This window comes from Camponotus floridanus, unplaced genomic scaffold (genome assembly GCF_003227725.1).
Source record: "Camponotus floridanus strain SB8 unplaced genomic scaffold, Cflo_v7.5 scaffold37, whole genome shotgun sequence".
Classification (NCBI taxonomy): Eukaryota; Metazoa; Arthropoda; class Insecta; order Hymenoptera; family Formicidae; genus Camponotus; species Camponotus floridanus.
In genome coordinates this window covers 1,038,737-1,063,986 of record NW_020229514.1, presented here as the reverse complement: position 1 = coordinate 1,063,986, position 25,250 = coordinate 1,038,737, and the positions used below count along the sequence as shown (strand labels likewise).

General features: G+C 29.7%; 1 protein-coding gene across 3 annotated transcripts; it reads right to left on the bottom strand.

Annotated features, from left to right (window-relative positions):
* Window positions 1-2,427: 2,427 nt before the first annotated feature.
* LOC105253248 (phospholipid phosphatase 1) lies at window positions 2,428-25,250 on the bottom strand. 3 transcript variants are annotated; one of them, XM_011261135.3, is made up of 6 exons: window positions 25,050-25,250; window positions 16,451-16,619; window positions 6,622-6,776; window positions 5,213-5,436; window positions 4,415-4,535; window positions 2,428-3,937 (listed from the first exon to the last, which is right to left on the bottom strand). In XM_011261135.3, exons 1-6 carry the CDS (start codon window positions 25,053-25,055, stop codon window positions 3,536-3,538), a joined length of 1,077 nt encoding a protein of 358 aa, XP_011259437.1. In that variant the 5' UTR covers window positions 25,056-25,250; the 3' UTR covers window positions 2,428-3,535. The 3 variants fall into 3 exon arrangements, with proteins under 3 accessions (XP_011259437.1, XP_011259439.1, XP_011259438.1); XM_011261137.3 differs by lacking the exon at window positions 25,050-25,250 and adding an exon at window positions 22,206-22,340; XM_011261136.3 differs by lacking the exons at window positions 16,451-16,619; window positions 25,050-25,250 and adding an exon at window positions 9,172-9,424.

The window sequence follows — 25,250 nt, the reverse complement described above, 5'->3', positions numbered from 1 at the left end:
AGCGGACAGGTGAGAAGGAGGGGATGGCGTTCACATGGTGTATCTTGGAGAGCGGACCGTTTCATAGAAAACGCCACAGGTTTTTCGCGATTTACATCGTCAACAAGTTCCGCGGCCACCGATGGCCCGCATTTCGATCGTTTAGTGCTTTCTCTCTCTCTCTATCTCTTTATTTTTCTAAAATAATGATAAATGTTTAAAGAATATTTTTCTAAAATACGAGATATATCTAAATCCACAAGTTATCTAGGTCATATTTAATCTTGATTCCGATCATGTCACAATTAACATGAAATGTTTCCTAAATATAAACGGATATCTACACTTTGTTATAGTAAAAGAATATTATAATTTGAAGATAAAATAAATTAAAACAAAGAAGAACAAGATATTTGCAATTTGTACTTGATAATATCAATTTTATCCAGTTTTTTTATAGAAGATTATTTACATGGGAGTCTACAAAAAATCTTACATGAAACTTTAATTTTTCTTGATCAAAATTCTTTTAATATTCTATTAATTATAAAATTATTAAAAATTAAGAGAGCTCTCGAAGAATTAAAATTTCTGAAAAATAAAATCCGACGATAAAATCTTATCCTTTGTACTATTTTTAGATTTAATTGTTCGGAAGTATAATTTTTCTGGCATACTTATATATATGGCATATACGTATATATTGAAATATTCAATCTCCAAAAAATTGCTTCGAATTTTTGCCCGAAAAACAAATCATCTCCAAATTAATCCGAGAATCTATAGTTAAAATTATAGGCCTTTCGAATGCATTCGTTGATGATTAAAAATCCACGAGCGACGTGAGCTAAAAGCGTCGAATAAAAGCGCACGACTAGGCTAGATTTAGCATCGTAGTTGCGGTGGTCCAGTCGTTCTCCCACCAATATCGAAGAAGGACCGATCGCTGTCCTGTAAGATTTATTTGACGACATGAGGGTGGAATACGACACGAGGGTGAGGGAGGAAACGCGGGATTTCAAAGGGAGCGCAATTCTTCATTCGATGTAAAGTCGTAGAAGGGGAGAATTTTCGATCGAAGGAAACATTTTATTTTTTACTTTTGCATTTTATTCTCTTACGTCAGACAAATAGATGCTATTTTATACGAGAAAGATTTCGCAAAGTTCTAAATCGCAGATTTTAAGCGCCCCTTCCACAACGCAAAACGTTTATTTATTTCGTATCAAATTTGCAATATATGTATAAAATTTAAAATTTAAAATTTATATATTACATATATATATATATATTATATATATATATATATATATATATATATATATATAATATATTATTTATGTATAATATATTTATATATATTCTAATTTAAAAATCGTCATTAATGGAAATAAATTTGTATATGCGTGCAAAAAATGTATTCAAAAATTTTTTATAAAAAAATATTATATTACTTTTTTCTACTTTCATATAACTTATATTTTTGTTCATTTTTTCTTAGTTTTACAATAGAATTTTTCAAATTAATATAATCGGGAACCTTAAATCATTTTAATACTATTGTAAAGAAGGCACTGTCTCAAGATTGTTTGAAAGAAAAAAAAAACATTGAATAAATATGAGCATTTGCATATACATTTACGTGCATGCATGTATATAGTCGCGAGACGAATCACATTGTGTAGGCTAATTAAATTACTAATTACAATTCTCCAAACCGCCCTTATAGCTCGGACGGCATCTGCCTATTTTAAATAGCTACTTTTTACAATATGTACAATCTCGCATTCGCGATTGTGACGGAATGACGGAAATCGGTATTGCATATTAAATAGTACACTCCTCTCTCTCTCCTTCTCGCGTGCGTATAAAAATTATAATTGGCCGTGTTAAAGCTCATTCACGCACAATATGTAATCACTTTAATTTCGCATAACTTACTATTATCTGCGTGTGGTCGCATTGTAGTATATAAACAGTACTTATATTTATGGTCCATAACTTTGACAGGTGAACACTTTATGTTCGTATGTACATAAGCGTTATTCAATGCACTACTCGCGGAAAGTATTCGAGTACAAGACTTGGATCGAACGTGGCTTCTTGCGAATAACTTTTTACGGGTTAGATAAAGCTAGTGCAAGAACCGTCTTGCATTAAAAATCGTTCTACAAACGTTCATTTCTGAAACTTAATGATAATGAAACGAGGCGGCAATACTATGTAATTATAGTACTATTAATTATAGTACTATTATTTATAATACATGTTTTTCGTTCGTTTCTTTAAATATGTGTATATAATACTTCTTTCTTTCTCTCTGAGCATCCGTAAAAAACTTCTTTTTATAATAATATAAATAGTATAAATTTCACTCTCACTTCATTATATCTTGTTTGTAAATAAATTAAGAATTATCAATATAAAAATGTAGATACTGTAGTTTGGAATGTAAATGAAATATTGTTAATACATACCTAAAAAAGTAATCTTAAATATTAGACAAATAAATTAATTCCGGATAAAATTTATTTTTCAACTATTCTTTCGATTTAATCATCTCTGATGCCATTCTAATCTAATTCTAAAATTTCTAAAAATTACATGCAATATAGTGTAAATTAAAACGAAATTGAAATTTGTACGCGGCTCATCTTTATTTTGACATTCAAAGTGCATCAGAAGGTTAAAGCGAGAGAATACTTAAATAATGTAATCGCTGCGGGAGCATAAGTGTAAATTATTGATAAGTTCGAGCAAAGCATTTGAGGCATCAAGAGAGAAATCTCAGCATCGACGAGACGAAATATATCTTGTTAGATTGTATGCACTGTTATTAACTCGTCTTTTACCATCAAAATTATTTCGAGCGATAAATTGATTCGTTTCAAGTTCCTTACGTTAAAAATCAAAAGTGAGCAAGTTGATTGATAATTACAATAAAATGTGTTATAATAAATTGTAGTCACGAGCATTCTTTCGATTTTAACGTCACTTTACGATCTGTCAGAACTTTGATACGTCCCCGTGACTCTGATATGTATATTTCTTCAATAAATATGCAAAAAACATTCGATCGCTTCATGGAACTGAACAGTTTATAAGAATAGAATCATAAATATAAATCGCACGTGCAATGGTTCTTTTCGCGAATGTAGCTTCCCAATTAAAAATTACCGTGGCTTGTACTCTTCGATCAAATCAATTGTCTCAAAGGCACTTACTCCGAAATTCCTGCCTTTTAGAAAATGCAAAAAGATATGTATTTGAGCATCGATTGTGCAAAGTCTTGTTTTTTATTATCACTTCATTTTAATGTCATTCCTCATGCTGTGCTGTTTATCGTACAAGTCTACTTAAAAAAGAAGCAGGTACAATTGTAAAAGATCTATTTCTGACATTGTTTTTGAGACAGAATCTCTTCTCAAAGATAAGAGCGATTCGTCGGAATGTCCCAAAAGTTTTTGTATTTCTCGCGTCTATTATTTCCCCCCCTTTCCCCCCTTTTCTCCCTCTTTCCTGTTCCCCAAATTGCTCAAACGTTTCTCGCGTTTACTTATTCCTTCCAATTCCTTACCGTCTGGATGTCTCTCATCTCACGGCCCTCCGAGATATCAATGACGGCGGGATCGAGCAGCTTCTTGACGCTGTGCTTGCGCTGTTTCTCGAAGCCGCCGATCTGGCCGTTCTCCAGGGGCTCGTTAAAGGTGTGCGTCGTCTCCGTGACAGCGACGACATCGGCGCCGATACGCCCGAGACAGAAGTGACGGCAGTAGACCAGCACGATGAAGAGGCCAAACAGAAAACCGAGAGCGTTGCCAGCGAGAACGTCCCACCAGTGGTGTCGGTTGTCGCTCACTCTGGTCATCGAGCACATCACGGCCCACATGGACATCAGGCATTGCAGCCACGGTTTCAGAAACAACGTCCGATTCGGCAGACGGTTTTGTAGGTACCACTGTGATGCGTGCAAAACCGCGTTTTTAAAAAAGGGAAAAAAAAGGAAAAATCGGTACTCGTGTAAATTTTTCTTCTTTTTTACGCGATATCTATTGAACGCGGAAAAAAATCCCTTGGCGGAAATATTTGATTCCTTTTTCCCACTTCGGGGGCGAACCGTCCTGTTTATTTCCGGAAATTTACTTGGCGAGACTCGCGTTTATCGTCTACGTCCTATCGTGCGTCCCGCGAAAATCGATATTCCGTTAATGGATTTTTTTGCAAATTCTTTAATTCTCATCACTCTTAGATACTGGCTATCGATACCGAAGAAAAGTACTCGATGCTGGCATCTCAGCTCTCTATATTGCCAACAACTTGTCGAATTTTACGGATATTGGCGAGAGACCATGTGTTCCTCTTTTCTTTAGTATGTCACACAAAAGAGAAATGCATTTCTTAAATAACAACAATAATAATAATAATAATTTCTTACCACTAAAAAGATGCTCATGTAGAGGGAGATGGCCGCATGACCGGAAGGAAAAGACTTACTGGAATCCTTGACAAACCAATCGGATAACTCAGTATTTGTGCACGTGTAGGAACTGATATATCTGTAAAAAAAATTGAAAGATACATACATATATTTGTTCCTTCGAATTAGGTGCATGTATATATAAACATACAAAATAAAATTTAAATATGTTTAAATATGCTCTCGGTTATATCCAAGAAAGAGAAGAGAGAAAATTCAATATAGGTTTTCGTTACCACCTCATTAATAATATAATTAATATAATTGCCATTTTTACATTTTATATTTATTAGAATTTTTTAAATAAAGTAAAAATCTGAATAAAACTCGATATGAAATGTACTACAAGTGTTATAGAATACCGCATAACCGACTGCACGTAACGAATCTACTTCGCTTGCAATCGGTAAATATAGTTAACTATACACATTTATACAAAAATTAAATATAATGTTTTACATAGACTTATATAGACTTCACAGAGACTGCATTTATAACTTAATCGACAAGCCCGCTCTTTATATTTATTTTTCGGCATGTCTTGACAATAATTCCTATTTGACAAATACCGACATATACAGAGATATCCAGAATGCATAATTCCTGGTTTCTTTAGAACCCATTAGTGCCCACGAACATTCTGTTCATGTCTCGCCGCCTACGCAGATAGCATAAAAAAAGAAGTCGACCCAATTGCATCTAGATAATAGCTAGTAGGGAGACAAAAGGAAACGAGGAGAAAAAGATTGTGCTTACTCATCGGTGCAGTTGGCTGCCTCGCGCGGTTTGCACGTGTCGAGAAAGTGCGGCCGCGGCTCGCCGATGAGGACTTTCATGACCGTACAAACGAATGTGAGCGTAGCGAGCCCTATATAGTAATGACTGTACCAATACCAAATTTGCTTCTTTCTGGTCCATTCGTGATTCGATACGTTCTTGTAACTATCAGCAGGATAGCAGACGTGTTCCGTGATCCACATCTGAAATCGAACATATGGATTAAATGTAATCATAATTATAAAAATTGTATCTGTCACCTAAGATAATGAAAAAATTAGGGTTGTCTTATATCGCATTTAAAGTGACATAAAAAATTAGTCGGTGATTCGCATGACTTGCTTCTAACGTAGAGTGAAAGTTATTGCAATAAAAAGTGAAAATTACACATATTTTTAACATTGGGATTACTTGACATTATGATGCGTAATAATGATAAAAATCTTAATTTTTTTGTAAAAAATATTTTAAGTATTTTTCAAAATAAGTTATGTACAATTTTATTACGATTTGCGGATTAATTTTTTTTCTAAATAATTAAAGTTTACTTGAATTTCGGAATGCATATCTTTGTTATCGAAATCTTTTTTTTAGTTGTAAAACACATTTACGTGTAAAATTTTAAAAATTTAATTCTTTGATAGTATTATAATAATCGGAAATAACAGCAAACAATATACAATCTTCAAAAAATATTATTAAATTAAAAATATATTGTTATTCAATTATATTGTTTATATATACATTACTTATTTTATCTGAAAAATAAAAATTTAATATTTTTACTTCAATCGCTTTCTTTTTACAGAGAGCTTGTATAATTAATATATCGTTAAAGCTTCTGGCTCTTCATAATAATCACGTTAGATTTTAATATTCGTTGAAAAAAAAAAATTGTGAACTATTTTTTTTTTGTATTAGACATCGAAATAAATTATTTATTTCGCAAGTTGCTACATATTTTCGATATTACTAATTTATGTATTCAAAAAATTCCTCTTTTTAATTATTTCTTCTCTTACAGTGTGTACATAACACACATACATACAATACATTTTCAGCAAAAATATTTTGCCTTATAATAAATGAACTTTGTTATTCAAAATATGATCTTGTACGCGTTTATGAATTAAATGTATTTGATAAATAAGAAAAATGAGGAATAAATTTAAATAAATATTATATTCATTGAATGATATCTTAAAAAGAGATTAGAATAAGCGTATTCACATTATCATGGATCATTACAATCAATTTGCATTTTCAATGCAATTTACATGACAATAGAAATGTAAAAATCATAAATTTAATCTTTGACTTGTATAGACTTTACGTCATAACATGACTAAAAATAAGAGAGGAAACAGAAACGAAAGCACGGTACTTACGACTATTATCGGCACACAGATGCTGAAAATTATCAATAAACTCATGGGGATCGTGTCGCCAGTGAACTTGAACGAGATCTTTGGATCATTGCAGAAGAAGCCGATCCGCGGATGCGGTATCATATTGAATTCCAGAATCCCCAGAAGTACAGTTACTGAAACGCAAATAATAAGCATGAGTCAGGATTAATTTTATATGTAAATTATATCGCAGTGCAAATATAAAATTTAATGTATAGTAATTTACATGTATATTAGAAGGAAGAAAAAAATGTAAAAATTGCGCTAATTAGGTAGCAAAAGGTGTGACTTGATTGCAATAATAATTTAAAAAAAATACATTTAGTTATTATCTTCTATTCAAATAAATTTAATTTGAATATAAGAAAAGTAAAAAAATTATGAATTGTATATATTATATTCTGTTTCCTTTGTTTAAAATATTTAAATATGCAATGCTTCGTCTGCAGTTTAGAACTAGTTTCACATTAAAATTCTCCTTTTTAACTGCTTCATATAAGATTAAGAAATTTTTTATAAAAATAATCATTTAAGTCTAAATAATCAGTTAAGATTTGTAAAAGTCTGTAAATATATTTATGTAGCCTCAAATATTAGCAGTTATGTATAAAAATAATTATTATAATTTTAAAATAGTCAAGTTAATCTAAAAAAAAAGCAATGAATATAATCGACATATAATGAATATTTGTATCATCGTGCAACTATAATTAATGTGTTCTCCGTTTGCTTTAAAGCAATCAGTAAAATATAATGTATTTGTATTTGTAAAACAAAAAAAAATAAAATTTATAGAATTTATATTTTCCTTATATTCAAGTCGACAATTATAAATTACCTTATAAAAAAATAATAATTGAGAATATGCGATTTGCGCACTTCCAGTAGTTTTTTTACATATAAATATAATTATTATATTTAACATAAAAAAACAATGATACTAAAATTATCTTGTTCGTAAAAAACGAATATTTTGTTTTATAACATTGCGTAATGTACTCGTAATATAAATACATTTAATTTATATGCAAGAATATATTTAAAATGCTAATTTTTATTCAGGAAAAATGTACTAGATTTTTTACGAAAGTTGTAAAACAAAATTATGTAATTTAATTTAGTCATATAGCTATAATATATTATATAATGTATTAACATATGAAAAGTCTTAGTATAATCAAAATTAAATATATTGTTTCTTAGTACAATCAAAATTAAATATATTGTTCACTTTAAGCTCGAAAAAGGAATTTTGCGTTGACTATGGTTACTAAAATATTATTTTAATTGCATTTTCCAAAATTGCGTGTGATGATGGGAACTGGGAATTTCGTATTCAGTATAAAAATTATGAAAAATAATTAATCGTAGTCTTTTCTTTTTTTTAAACTGTGTTATGTATTGCATTAATATTAAATGCTGATAAAATCGTCAAATAAATTATCTTAGAAATGAGTAACGATAAAAATTATGTAACGAGAAGAATCTAAAATATATTCAATTTAATCGAATAAAAATATATTCGATCTAAATATAATTTCGGAGCACGTTAGCAATCGCGTGGAGATAAAAAAATTAATATTATTTCCCGTGTTAGGCCATTCCATTTTTTTCCAACGCTATATAAAAATGCGAAAACACTGAAAAAAGAGTCAACTGTTTATTATCAATAACTGTTTATTATCAATAAAGTAATTATATAGTAAAAAAAATTATATTGGAATTTCTGTTGTTAGCGTTATTACTACTAAAATATTAATATAATAATGTGCGTGTAATAATATAATTATTTCTATTTATAAAATTTATTAAATAATTTAATAAATTTAATAAACAAAAAATTTAAATAAATAAATATTCATGATATTCAATAAATAAATACATTATACAAATAAATGTATATATTTTTTTATTGAAGAGTAGCATTATGTAATTCATAAATTATGAGCCATTTTGTGTACGTATCGGACAACTCAGAAGAAAAGATTATTTTCGGGAGATAATAATGTTGGTCATCTCTAATAATAAAAATTCATTTAAACGTGGTTTTAAAGCGGTTTTCAAGGAAAAGTTATTGCTATTGCTATGTATCACGTATGCAAATTTATCGTCGTATCATGTTTATTTTAACGCAACTGATAGAACGTGTTGCAATTTAAACTATTATTACTTGATTGTTATAGCTTTTATAAGTGACGTTGTCAAAGGATTAGATCAAAATGCCTAGATCAAAATAGCGATGTGGCATCTGAGATTCAAGTGCACGGTAATATTTTTGAATATTAATTAAATATTTTGTTAATAGATTACTTATATCATTAAACATACAATATCAGAAGCAACAAGTAACTTGTTTTTTCTTATTTCTACTCGCGATATTTTCATATTTGCTTCAAACAGCTCTATCTCGATTATTCAGAATCGAACGTTCATGTTTGTATGAACTTTTTTAATCAAAATGACCGGTCAATCTCCGAATGTATCGATCTTTCTCTCTGAATCATATGTATATCTTTCTCTCGTACATACTGATGGCATACTGATTACGACGAGACCACTTTGCGCACAAACATGACGTCAGCTTCCGCTTGTCAGCTTTTCTCTCCTGTCGCTCATTCATATCGGAAAACTTTACTCGCGCGCGAACACGTTTTTCCAAACGAAAATGAATAACAGCTTCGAGAGATGACAAACTTGTCTCGGCATCCAATGTCGTCGTTCGCTCATTAACACGAGCTCTCCGGACTGAACGTTAGATGCGATACGTCGTATGTTATACCATCATTGTCGGCAACGATTTAACAATGCGCATGTGCCAGCGCGATGCCTCGCATTTATGATAATATACGTCATATAGTCTGCTTAACCGATCGATCGTAGCGAAAAGTTAAATATTGAGATAAAATTGAAATTTTGATTGAATCAAAATGATATAAATTATTAGCGAATTTTCGACATAATTTGAAGGTTGAATCAATTAATTAAATTATCTAGGTGCTTCGCGAATTAAAAATCACTTTAGATATGTTTAAACTATAATTTACATTTAAATTAAAAATAAATTTCTATTAATTTTAAATAGAAAATACTTAAAAAATTTTAAATAGAAAATACTTAAAAAATAATCATATAAAAATATATATTTTCATATTCTTTTTTTATCTTGAGTTTAACATTCACTTTTCAGGAAGCGAATAGAATATGTAATGTTCACATTAATAAAATTTGAAATGTATATTAGTAGGATATATACAAATTTGCAAATACAGGTTAAACCCGTATTTAAATTCAAATTAATCGAATGACATAAGATGCTTCGTATCAGAATTATAGTTGATTTTGAATGCAAAGATAAAAAGAAATGTTTAGATTACTCAATCTTTGTGCTGATATTTCTATATTATTTTATAAAAGGATTTCCATTATGATCATCTTGAATTGCGAAAAAAGATATCCTGTATACAGTAATTGGTGAAGCGACAATTCATAAATATTGGGTTACATTTGGGAATATTGAATTTATGCGGATAATATTAATAACATAGTGTCAGTCAATGAAGCAAACAATGTTTTAGTTAATTATCTAAAATGATAATTCCATGGATAAATTATGCATTATTACGTCCCAACATATGCATTTGTAATTTTATTAAACTACTATTGATGTCATGAATCTACATATCGATTATTTGTCGATTGCTATCGCATTCTTATAATACTATATATTATATAAAATATATATAATATATAAAGAAAATATCGATACATTATTCTATTTGATAAAATATAAAAACTTTATATAAAAAATATCCCAAATAGATGTACAAAAAGTGAAAGAGGCAATTTTACCCTAAAATTAATCGGATGACGTGTAAGATGCTTCATTAGAAATTATTAGAACTATGGTGCATTTTGAATGGAAAGACATAAGGAAATAATGTCAGATTACTCAGTTTCCGTGCTAATTTTTATACTATTTCGCAAAGGGATTTCCATTATGATCATCTCGAATTGCGAAAAAAAGATATCCTATGTATACGGTAGTTGGTAAAGTGACAATTCAATAATATTCTTTTTAGCATTAAACAATTATAACAAGCAAACTATGTAGCAGGTAGGAAGTATACTGGAAAATAGCTATGTATAAGAGCATGAAATATGAGAAGATATGGGAGGATTATCAATTATAATTTATGTAATTATAAATTATGTAATATTAGGATACAGATAACGTATTATCCAGGAATGTTGATAACACATCCCAGATTAGATTAATCATTCTAAAATTCTTAAGAGCATCGAGAGTTTAATAACTAAATTAATTAGATGTATTAGATCTAATATACATATATGCGTGAGAGAGACATCTATCCAACTGTATTTATGTATATGTACACACACACACACACACACACACACACACACACACACACACACACACACACACACACACACACACACACACACACACACACACACACACACACACACACACACTGTATGAGATAATAACTTTGTCCACTTGGAATATTTCTTTATTTTTAGAGAAAAAATTCTAATTATGAAAATCGTATAATATCAAGAGAGCCATAATATTGTGAATATTGTGAAAAATCGATTTATATAAAAAAATTATATATAATTATGGTTCCATTAAAAAAATTAAAAATATAAAAATATAATCTTGAAATCTCTGAAGTGCCTCCACTTACGAAAAAAATTTTAATCCTACATATGTAGTCTTTTTGATACCATACAACTTTCGTAATTATAATTTTTTCATATCTCTAAAAATAGCAAAAATACGGAATATTTGAGGTTGACAAAATTGTTGTCTCATCCTGTATATACATATATACACATAATATATACATATACACACAATGTATAGTCATATGTAATGTCATTTATTATCAATATTAGACAAACCGAGACAAAGTAGATACGAAATTTTACGATATCAATATGTGGTATTGAGAGAGATAGAAAGAGATACAGAAAGAGAAATGCATTGTAAAAAATAATAAATTTTAATATTAATTTGTAATACTCGCTTAATAAATAAATAAATAAATAAATAAATAAATAAATAAATATATATATGTATATATATATATATATATATATATATATATATATATACCGGTCTTAAGTGACTCACCCTGTATATATATATATATATATATATATATATATATACAGGGTGAGTCACTTAAGACCGGCCACCCGAATAACTCCTACAATTTTGTGTCCCATGATAACAAAACCCTTTGATAACAAAGAATTTTTCCTTCAAACATTTTTTTCCTATCATTAAAATTGTAGCAGTTATTCGAGTGGCCGGTTTTAAGTGACTCACTCTGTATATATATATATATATATATATATATATATATATATATATATAAAAGCAAATGAATTGAAAATATATTATACTTTTCGACAAATTGTAAAGATTGTTTTATTAAGTTCGTAAGAAATCTTTGCGACGACCGGCGGTAATTTTTTTCTCTACTATTAACTTGGGATACATCTTTCTTTATGAAGAAAATTTAAACAGATTTTAGTTCTGTCAAACGCGAATGCAGTTTCCACGTGGTGTGCACGCAAAAAAGCAAACATACTTTTCATTCTTTATCTGTTTCGTAATAACTCATAATTCAATTAGTTGCGCAAGAAATAATGCTAACTCACATCAAGTTTTACGCAATAATTATGATTTTCGCGAATAAATTCTAAATGAAATGTGCAATCTTTATGCACGTACACACAAATGTCACAACGCGATATTTTTATCGTTTATACATGAAAGTAATCAAATTTGTTTATATAATCGATTATTAATTATTAAATTTTCTCTCACGTTATTGAAATAAATATATGCAAAATTCTCTCGAAACAATTTGACAGTTCAGTTTAAACGATTCATAATTCGCGACGAAATTTGGGACATAATTCTATTTATAATTTCATATGTCGTGCAATGCGGAAAACGTTTTTGAAGAACTAAAATACACTTTGTGTACAAAAAAATTACATATCTCATGATATCTACTTTGTATATGTAGCAAATAAAATTATATGATAGAATACTATCTTGAATTTAAATCGTGAATTATAAATCGTTTGTATGTAATGGGAGCTGTAAAGTACACGTCCGCATTTAAATTCAATTAAAATTTATGATTTTCTTTCTTGTTTGTACAAGTGTGATTATATTTTAGACTGACTAATCTTATCAATTCACGGCAAATATTCAACATCATCGTGACACATCAAAATTCATCGAAAATAAATCCATAAAATTTAAATGATTTATTAAAATCAAATAAATCAGATCTCATGTTACACACGAATTATACATGCGAATGTTTCTCTCAACATTAAAAGCGAAGATTGTTATCTAATTGTTAAAATCATCTCTCGTGATATTATACAATCTAAATATACTCCAGATAATATTATCGTGTATTTTTACCGTATACGGGAGATAAACCTTGTCAATTATCAAATTGCACACAACATGTACACAAGATATCATTAATCAAAAACAAACGAGAATCTAATCAAATACACACCATATCGCCCTTGTACTCCTTTCCGGGACCAAGGCATTGTTTGTATCTTCGGCTTCGCGGTAGCCTTGATCTTCCTGATTCGCGTCTTATCATACGACGACAGAACGAAGACAAATTGCGGAAATTAAGATACTCTTTGTCATACTTTCGCAGCAAGAGATGTCTCATTGTGACGTAGAGAGAAACGAATAGACTGGAATTGTAATATCGTGATTCATTCTTATTGCATCTTAACGTTAAATTGAAAAATCATGCGATGACGTATTAACTTGACGCTGTTGAAACTGCTCTTCAAGAAATCAGTGAGTGTTAAAAGGAAATGTACGATAGTAAATCTTTGATGAAGTAAATATATTTCGTTGAAAAAATATAAATATAAAATATATTTCTTTATAATTATTAATAACCGACATTTATGAAACAAGGCTATTAACTTTTGCTATTTCAAGACTCGATTATTAATAATTGTACATAGATATATTTTATATTTGTATTTTAACATTATATATATTTAAAAAAAAATATATATATATATATAAATTAAAATAAACTAAAAAAATTTTAATATAAATCAGTTTATAATTTTTCATTTTATGCAACTAGAGTGCCGATAAATGTCGCGTAATGTAATACGTGTAATTTTATGATTAAGACGACATTTCCGCATAGTCCGACAGCGTACATGTATACATATGCACATTTATGCGATTAGAATCCCTAAACTGAAATTAGCCTTGAGTCTCCTTAATTCAAGACTGACTGACTAACCATGCATGTCATGTTTCGAAGCTGCATATGTGAGCTTCGAAGAGACGAACGGACAATGAGCGGCACACATGTGTAAATACCATAAACGTTGCGGGGGAGAATACAACACTCATACTAGCGTGACGACTGTGCTATAATCAGTTAAGAGGTTAAAGCCCGTTGGACACCTCAGATATTTTTTTTCCTCTCTTGTCATGCGTAGACTTTATAGAATACGCAAGCATTTAGCTGAGACGATAGAAAAAAGGAATTAATATACAAGTAACTTATTTGATTTTCGTTCATTTAAGTAGGGAGAGAGAATTTTTATTAAATCAATGATTGAATGATTGAATGATTGAATAAATGCAATTTATGTCTTGTATAATATATGTATGTCTAGAGAGAAATACGAGTTATATGAATAGAAAATTTGTTCTCAAGTACTGATTTTTTTTTAATTCTTCGGAATTCACTTTTTGCAACTCACTATCAGTTACAATGACGCGTACATTATCAGAAAATATATTTTAATATTTATTTTTTATAATATTTATTCATAATATTTATTTTTAATATTTATAATATTTATTTTTTATATAATGATAAAATATATTTTTTACATAAATATAAATTTTATATAAATTTCGTATACGCTACTTTCTGAACGTTTAAGAAATCTTTCGCATTCAAATAATATTCGTGCGTTTATAATTGTCTCATACATATGTGCAGCTCATTGCTAGCATTACGCGACATAGTTGCACAAAGGAATTTAAAGTGACAGGCCTGTAAAAATTCTAGTTAAACAGCCATCCGTAATATATTGCATTACACAAAGAGGGTGACACGCCCGTAAAAAATTCTAGTCAAACAGTCGTTCGTAATATTGCGTTACACAGTTCGCGGTTTCCCTGTCAGGCTTCATTACACGCGTGGTTTCATCCCCGCGACGCAAATGCGCTTCTATGCAAAAGACTGCGTTCATAAACGAGAGAAAAAAAATTCCTCGATCGATTTTTCAATTCTTGTATTTTTATTCCACCTCCGTGATTCGTCTAATACTGAAATAAATACTGAATCTAATATCCATTAGAAGTGTAATCGAAAAATGCAGCTTTTAATTTCTCTCTTTCTTCGTTAAAATAATATATATAGCAATATAAAATAAATTAATATATATAATATATAAGATTAAATTAACATTAGATTATTTAATTAACATTAAATTTTCAACGTAAGTATAATGAAAAAAATCAAAACATATAATAACAATATTCTCGAAAAATAGAAGATGCAAACCCTAGATTTTTTATAAAGATATACGTAAATATAGTTAAAAATAATTTAATAATCATAATTTTTAAAAGAAATGTAATATATTATAATATATATTATATCTTTTTATTTCTTCTTTCTATTTAGGAATATATGACATAATTTTTCGAATTAATGGAATATTTTTTTCAAACAATAGAGAAGAACTTGCGATTCAATAAACGAAGTAATTGCTAACGCGCGCGTGCGAGAATATTCGCGATTAAATTAATTATAATAGCGGATCAGTTTCCGCCAAGTTTCGCGCTTTTAACGGACGTATTGTTCAGGAAGAATGCGTGGCATGTTAGTTCCGACTATTCGTGGTTTACTTGCTAATGCAATAACGCCAGTCGCGTCAGTTAACAAGCTAACACTTCCTCCTGTCTGGTGTAAAGATATGCACATTCGCCGACCACGAATATTTATGAGAGCTAGCTAATAAAAGCCTGCGTTGCGCCTAATTAGCAGAATGAACTTTAAAGTATGAGATTCGACAAGTCGGCCATTATTATACGCGTTACTGAAATAGACAGGATGATTTGCAACGCGGAAACGCTCACGGAAGGTAAACGACCGTAAAATCTCAAGTTGTGAAATTTCTCCTCACGTGAGAAAATATTTGACGAAAGAAAGCAAATAAGAGAGAAATAAGCTATCTTTAAAAAAAAATGTATTAATTATGCATTGGAATAAATACAAATATCTGCAATCTAAAAACATCAAATATCCTATATACACATTGCATGAATAATCCTCAAACTCGTTTTATGGAATTTCGCCGCAACGTGAAATTACATTTACGACGGGGAATGCAATAAACGAAACTTCAAAATTCAATTTGCGGGAATTACGCAGAAATGATTATTTCCGCAAACTTTAATTTGCGAATTTCGAGTAAAACGCGCATATATAGCTGAAATTTCTCATTTAACGAAAAATATCGAAAAGTATTGGGGATTTTTGCAGAAATCGATTTAAACATTCGCAAAATTACGTGAAGAATTTTCGCTTCGCTTCTTTGTCGTCCTTTGAAACGGTAACGATAATAATTACAAAGTATTAAAAAGAGCGAAAGCGAACAAAGGGAAAATGTGAACGCGTAAAAAGCATTATTGCATTATTGCATTATATCAATAAAATTCGAACGTTATTATGTCATTTACCTGACAACACCAGGGCCACATCCAACATGTATATCCAGCGTATGGCTTTCCTGCAGACACTCATGATTTTCTCGGACACGGTAGGAGTCGCTGTTGCACCGCCGGTGTTTTCCAAGACTTCTTCCGTTAATGTGATTGTGCTGCACCTCGTCAGCTCTTCCGTGGACCTCTGAAATGAAAGATTTGCCAAAAAATCAGACATTTGTATAATCAGACAAATTGTATAATAAAAAGGTATGACGCGAAATGCAATCGCGTACAATGATAATCAGCAGGATTATTCGAAAAGTAACGAGTCGTTACAAATGTCATTTCTTTTATTAAGTGCTATAAATACATATAAAACATATTAAGAAAAATTTCTTTAAATCCCCGAAAATTCCTTGATTTTTTCAAATACAAAAAAAAATTCCTGATAATTCCAGGTTTTTCATGTTTTTCAAGAGAGTAGACATCTTGATAAAAATCATCAAAGTACGAAAAGTAGCTATCGAATTTACTGAAGATTGTATCAAAATTACTTTTTCTACTACAATTAAATAATTCGAAAGAGTATATGTTAACTATGCATTAATTCTGTTAATACATAGTTAACATATATTCTTTCAAAATATTTTATTAACATTGCATTAAAACTGTATCTCGCGGCACCTTCTGCCCGGTATCTCGATAGAAATGCATCAGATCGGATTTATTGTCATTTAATGTCGTAAATTATCACGTAATTATGTTTACCCAACGATTTCATCATCAGAATTATCACGTAGTTACGTTTACTCAACGATTTAATCATCAGAATTATCACGTAGTTACGTTTACCCAACGATTTCATCATCAAAATTCGAAGACAGAGTTCTCTGACACATCGTCGATTGAGTTCTGTCAGATTGAGCAACGTAAGGCCGATATTACACTTGTCGTACGACAAATTTTTTAAGCACATTGATTAGCTGCGGGACAAAGTTTCTAAAGATTCAAAAAATTATTATCCCGCAGCCAATCAATATGCTTTAAAAAATTTGTCGTACGACAAATGTAATATTATAGTCTGATATGTGAGTTTTCTCGTATGCTGTTGTCCGTGATATCGGTTTTCCACCGCAAGCCACGAGAGATAACAAGCGTTTTTCAAGAGTGTTTCTCGTAAAACGATCTTTGCACGCAGATCATTCGTTTCGAGAACACGAAGACTCGATCAAATTTCGCCTCGTCGGTAAATATTAATAGGCTTGTTTTGCTATCACCGAATGCGTTATCGCTCCACTTTTTTTTATCAATTCACATATTGAATAACGCATCTTTATAACGAAGGCAGTGTTTTTGTCGCTTATGACAGCGATTAATAGTTGATTGCAGATGTCGGGATTTCCATCACGCTAATACGCTCAAATGCCGCTTGAATCTCCAACAGGAACCGACCTCTTAACGGCATCTGGCCGCCCTTGGCATACTTGTCTTCTTTCCTCCCCCTCAAAACATTAAGCTTTGTTACACGTAAATAACATCGGGAAATATCGATAAGTTTGCTGTATTATTTGCGCTTTAATACATCTCTCGCAATAATTATCTACGACAAATTTTTGAATTTTTTTCAAAAATATAAATAAGAATAAAATATAAATAAGAATAAAAATATAAATAAAGATCTAGACTCAAAACTGTAGTAATTATATTATATTATAGTTGTATTATATTATATTAGAATATTTGGTAATTATATTAGAGTTTGAGAAAATGGAAAAACTGGTTCTCTCAAAGTGAAAAAGATCGATTAATTTTATTTATTATCTATGACAAATTTTTAAATTTCTTTTAGAAATGTAAATAAAAAGATCTAAACTCAAAACTGTAGTAATTATATTATATTATAGTTGTAATTATATTATATTAGAACATTTAGTAATTATATTAGAGTTTGAAAAAATGGAAAAACTTGTTCTCTCAAGATGAAAGAAATCGATTAATTTCATTTATTATCTACGACAAATTTTTAAATTTTTTTTAGAAATATAAATAAAAAGATCTAGATTCAAAATTGTAGTAATTATATTATATTAGAATATTTAATAATTGTATTAGAGTTTGAAAAAATGGAAAAACTCGATCTTTCAAAGTGAAAGAGATCGATTAATTTCGTTTATGCGAAGAGATAAAAACGCCATATTTAATCATGTTGAACGATAAAAGTCACCTTCCTTGAAGTACAATATTTAACAATATATGTATATATGTGCACCTACGTTTTTCCCGAGACATAACAAATAAGATACTTTCTTTAAGGGAACACGCACGAAACGAAAACGAATCATTATCGTCTTCAAAAAACAGAGATATTATCCTTTGAATTTTTTGTCACACTAGTGTGTCGCGAGGAATTATTTCAACCACCTGTTGGATCCGCGGCTTCCTTTCACGGCCTATCCCGAACGTGGATGCAGCTTTAAATCACCAGAATCGGTTTTTTATACATCTTATAATGACGAAACAACGTTCTGTGGATGCGACGCGTTTTTCCGGGGAAATAAAAAAGAAACGAAAAAAATGATATATGGCGTTAATTAGAGTTGCAGCAAAAAGTTTTAGAATTTCACTTAAAATATAGAATATGTCTCGGCATCGAATCACAAAAAGCTTCTCTCCTCAACAAAAATTTGATTGAAGACACGGAGAAAATAAAGTAAAAATTATAACATAATTTTTGTAATTATGGAACATACTAACGTGTGAGAAAAAAAATCACGATATTTTTACTCAAGAATATTACATACATATTATATTTTACAAAAAAATATTTTAATGCAAAACAAATATATAATCATTGACAAACGATAGCACAAATGTCATTCAATCATTTCTAATTTTTATAGCAATAAATATTTTAATATTACTATATTTCAGTTTTATAATAAATGTAAAAAAATATTCTTTATTTGTACTGTGAAATATTTTTTCTGTGTATCTTTTTAAAAATTTCATCTGAAAATTAATATAAAAGCCAAATTTTCTAATTGCATTTAAATTTCTTTGTTTTGAACGTTAAATCTATATGCGCTTCTTACAAATCTTCCTAAATAGTTTCGCAAATATAAATTTAATATAAATTTATTTAAATGTCACTTTAATCTTATCCAACAGAGCTGAAATACACATTGCGTTTAATGATATTTATTGTTAGAGATTGTCATCGAAAACAAGATACGTTGGCAATTTAATGTAAAAATATTCTCTCTTTTGTAGTATATATATATATATATATATATATATATATATATATATATATATATTACAAAAGAGAGAATATTTTTACATTAAATTGCCAACATATCTTGTTTTTGATGACAATTTTTAGAAGTGAAAAAAAAAATTATCATATATTCTATAATATAATAAAATCAAAAAATTAACATATATTACATAATATATGATAATTTTTTTCACTTTTTGAAGTTAACGCTGATATTTAAATGTTAATGAAAAGTTCTAAGCAAAAAGTAAAAAAAAAATATGCGTTAATTTTGTCCAGGAGTATATATATATATATGTATATTCTACAAAAATCTAAATTCTATAATATATAAATGTGTAAATTCTACTATAAATCGAGAATTTAATGTTTCGTCCCAATTCGTACCAAATAGAGACGACGGTAATCAAGCACGTCCCTCGCGGAAAATCCGGCGATTAATCGGACACAACGTAGATTGCTGTGCATCGATTAACGACACTTGCGTTCTAAAACGCGATAATATATCCGCGTTTCGCGGAGGGGACGCGCGTCCAACTCGGTCATCTACTATGAAATAATTTAGGGGGAGAAAAGCGGCCGCGGGGGCTTGATCGAGAACATCGATGGGAGGTTCGTGCAAAATAAACGAGAAATTATCTTGCGCATAAACGCTCTCTTTAGCAACTTTTTGCGTCTCTTTTTCCATCACTCATTTGCGTCAATTCAAGAGATTCATACAATTATTATTTTACGATCAATCGTTTATCACGAAATTTTATTACGCTTGTCATTTTATTGCGCTTACGATTTGCATAATTCACGCGCTTTATTTGCCTTCATATACTGCCAATTATCATATGTGCGAAGCAATATTCGAAACGATCTGTGCAATAAAGAGAAAAAAAATAAAGATATGCAAATGTAATTGAACTTGATCTTCTCTGAGTAGTTAATTGTTAACTTTTCTTTTCTTTCAATTGACTTTTCTCAATTGATTCTTTTGAATTCTTCAATTGACTTTTAAGAATGATAACGAAGTGATTACTGATAGAAACTTGTAGACAAATTACGTGATTCTATCTATCAAGAAGCTGATTATTAAAATTTCCAAACAATTGAACCAACACAGGAATCTTCTAAGAGAAGAGAGAGAGAGAGTTTATGACAAATTGTACTTACTATACATAATTTAAAAGAAAAAAGCTCAAGTTTTTTTCCTTTTCTTTTTATGCTTAGTTGCTAGGCTGTTATAGATGAATGTTACAAATGAAATGATTTTACACTCGGGTACAAATTATTTATAAGAACTTACGATTTGCATAATTCACGTGCGTTATTTGCCTTCATATACTGCCAATTATCATATGTGCATTCGAAACGATCTGTGCAATAAAAAGAAAAAAAAATAAAGATACACAATTCCTTATTGTATAACGATGGCGGCAAAGAAGAAGTTCAAACGTAGTTTAAGTCTTGGATATTACTACATAATAGCACAATCAATTTTGGGCAAATCTCAGCGGAAGACTGTTGTTATAATTTAATTGAAGAGTATACAAATTGGCAAAGTTCAAAGTAGTTTTTTAATGCGTCAAATCTCTTGTGATAGAGTGTATAATGTCACCGTGAGATAAACTCTATTCGCAATAAAAAGCAACACAACGAGATAAAATATATTAAATTAGCATTTTTATAAGCTTACGATAGATAATAAGATGACAATGAACTTACTACTTATTGATATAAAATATAAAACTCTCCTCACATTATATAAATTCTCATCATATTATAAACAATATTATCGATTCCATTTTTTATATTTTTGGATAAGATATATTCTATTGTCACTGATAAAAAAATATTAATATAAAATATTAATATAAAAATATTAATATGTGATAGCCTGGATAGAATTATTCGAAACATATAATATATATATATATATATATATATATTTATTTATTTATATATATATTTATATATAAAATTTATTTAATAAATTAATAATATATAAATAAAATTTGCGTCACATTTCGAATAATTCTATCCTATCTATCACATATTAATATTTTTTTAATCAGTGACGATAGAATGTACATTACCCAAATATATATATATATGTATACACGAGATTATAATATTTAGCTTTTAATTTTTCGCCTTATCTTCCTTTCTAACTTTATAATACATATATAATTCTAAATTTAATAAGATCAAAGCGAATTGAAAATATATTATAAAAAACTAATTCAGAGTCATAATAAGCATGACAAGAATAACTCTTGTTCAGATCCAATTCTTTCCAAATACGATTGTTTACAAAATAAAATACGACAATAACAACGGTAAATCCGAAAAGATGCTCGCAGATATGATTTTGACTCAAGGAAAATTCCGATTTATATCCTACGAAATCCATCGTCAAATTTAAAATCAGATATTTACAATCGCGAAGCGATTATATTAAGCGCTGTTATTAAACTCAAGCACACCGTAACCCTCGATGTTGCATATATCGATAAGAAGTACCTGTAAATACCGCGAAATGTACTCAGCTTTGGCAGTTCACGAGCGACGATGCATCGATCGAGGTGACTCGTTCGTCGGGAAACTTAATCGCCGCTCCTCACGTGGCTATCGGATAAACGGGGATGCTGCGAGCGTGGACAATGAAGACGGTCGGAATCGGTAATAAAACTCATCGCCAGGATGCGGCGAACTCTCCAGGTGAATCCGATGCATGCGAAATCGATCGCCCGAGATTATAATACAGAATTCGCGGATCTCTCTCGGCGAAGGAAACCTCTCCTCCAGATAGTCCAACGACATCGACCGCCGGCCTGCAACTGCTCGTCCGCCAACGAGAGCCGTACCTCACATCTCCAATCAACTACTTCCTCGCAAGCTCAAATTAAATGTTCTCTCTACCCACCCTGCTTCCCCACCACCACCATCATCAACACCATCACCACCAACGTCGTCGCGGAACAGACTCGAACTTTTCTCTCTCTCTTTCTCTCTCTCTCTCTCTCTCTGTCTCTCTTTCTGTGTCATGGTTTAGTTGCACCGCATACTGTAAGACCCACTCTATTAGGTCCTCCGCACCCTCTGATCTGGCCCCTTCCTCTCCCTCCGTTGAATCTTTTGGACCCCAGGGTAAACGAGGTCGATTCGGTCGGTTACGAAAATGTGTTGTGCCGCGCAGATGCATTTTCTGTCCTTTCGACTTTTTCGGGGGGGTTTTCTTTTATGTTACGAATAAAAAAAGGAATGAATCTTTACCTTATTTATTTGTGCGATAAATTTATATAATCTATCGAATTCGACATAATATTAATTTATTAATCCGTGTCAGTTTTTGATCAAATGAAAATAATTGAGGGTATAATTACACGGAGAAAATATTATAATAAAAATTACAATGTTTTGTAATCACTAGTACATGAGAGAGAAAAAATTACAATATCCAATAATATTTTATTCAATATTTTAATTAACGTAAGAGAGTATTTAAAAGAGAGTATATTGTAATTATATTCAATTATTTTGATGAATAAATAAACATATAATTGATTAACTAATATATTAATAAACGATATTAATAAATTAATAAACGATATTAATAAATTAACGATTGATTAACAAACGTTAGAATAAATTTACAACTTTAATAGCAATAAATATCCTAATAGTCATATTTTAGCTTTACAATAAATATAAAAGAGAATGTATTCTTCATGTAATTTATACAGTAAAATTTTCTCCGTGTTACTTTGGATCTATCCTGTTTGCAAAGAAAAACGTATTTGAATGGTTCTGATTTAATTTGTTGGATTTTAAGATTTTTTTTCGTTATAAATAAAGTTATATAATTTATCGATAAATTTATGATAAAATCACTGATTCGTTTTTTAAGAAGATATTTGTTTTAAAGAGATTTGATATTTATTATAACTAAAAAAATGGAAGGCACTTAATAATTAGATTAAATTAATTAGAAAAATGTTATATCAGATAATACACTTGTAAAAAATATTTTAATTCGCTTTTATCAACGCAAACATATTTTTAATATAATGGATACACATACATACGTAAATAAATGTATTTGTGAGATGCAATATAAAAACGAAAAAAGATATACAAGAAAAGATGACGACTCTGATATTTAAAACGAGCGCTTTTCAAAATATCATAAAGTGAATTTCTTTCAAAAAGTCATTTTCTTGTTTGTTTAATTATTTAGTTTTCTTTAGTTATCGTATTTACAAGTAATACATATAATTGAAATATTGCTTTAACTCTTTTAAAATCTTTTTTATGTTGCAGATGAAAAGAAAAATTACAATTCCTATTTGTTGGTGGACTTAATCAAGATAAAATCTGAGCTTGTTGGCTAACAGAAAACTAAATAATTAAGTTAAACAGACAAGAAAATGATTTACTGAAAGAGAAGTATTCGGTTTAAATGTTATTCTCTATGACTAATTAGTCATTGATTATTATTAATTTTCTAAATGAAACTAATTAAGTATCAGAAAACTAATAATTAAAAATCCCTTTAAGGGAACATTTGAATATTTTTGGAATATTATCTCGATATGAATATATCAAGAAACTAAATGAAAATAAATTGAAATATTTATAATATGTATACGATACATATATATGTTTGTACGTATACATAAAAGCTAATAATCTATCTGAAAAATTACTTAGATTATTAAATAATAATTATTTCTTACTTATTGGATTCTTTTTACTTATTGGAAATTTTAAGTAAAGCAGTTTAATATATCGATTTTTTAAATTATCAAAGAATTTTGTCACATTCGTCACAATTCTTCAATTTCTTCATTTTCACACAAGATGCAAAAAAAGATTTATAAAATTCTCTTCAAGTTACAGGTTTATGTTGGTCTATTTGAAAATATATGATTTTAATTTTATTATAAAATTCAATTTTAGATACAACAATTTTTGATACAAATAAGTTGAAATATTTATTATTACCTATAATTTAGATACAACTTCAAAAAACGCGTTTCTCTTCCTGTTTCTCACTCGACTTCGACCTTACTTATAACTTTAAAAATATCAATAATATAATAATTCGTAAGAAAATTCTTTATCGCAATCGTAAGCGCGCGAAACGACACGAACGGGAATTGCGGGAAATTCCTTACCGTCTTCGCGCCTGTTGCATATTCATGAAATAGCAGCGTAGATTCCATTTTTAATTCGTACGCATGTAAAGAGTGAAAAAAATTGGAAAACTCAAAAGGCATTGGATTCCGCTCTCTTTCTCTTTGCGCATTGATTTTGCTCGAAAAATCTAAATTTATATCACGAAAATAGAGAGAATGTACCAACCTGCATTTTTCGAAGATGCAACTTCCGGATAGTTGGCGAACGCTTCGTCGAGCACTCCGTTTCACGCGATGTGGAAGAAAACACGGCTCGTGCACGTGGATATTTCTCTTCTTTTCCGGAAATTGATAAACTTACGCGGCACGACGACGATTCATCACTCACAACAATAATGACCGTCCGACACACACTAAGCGTCAAGAA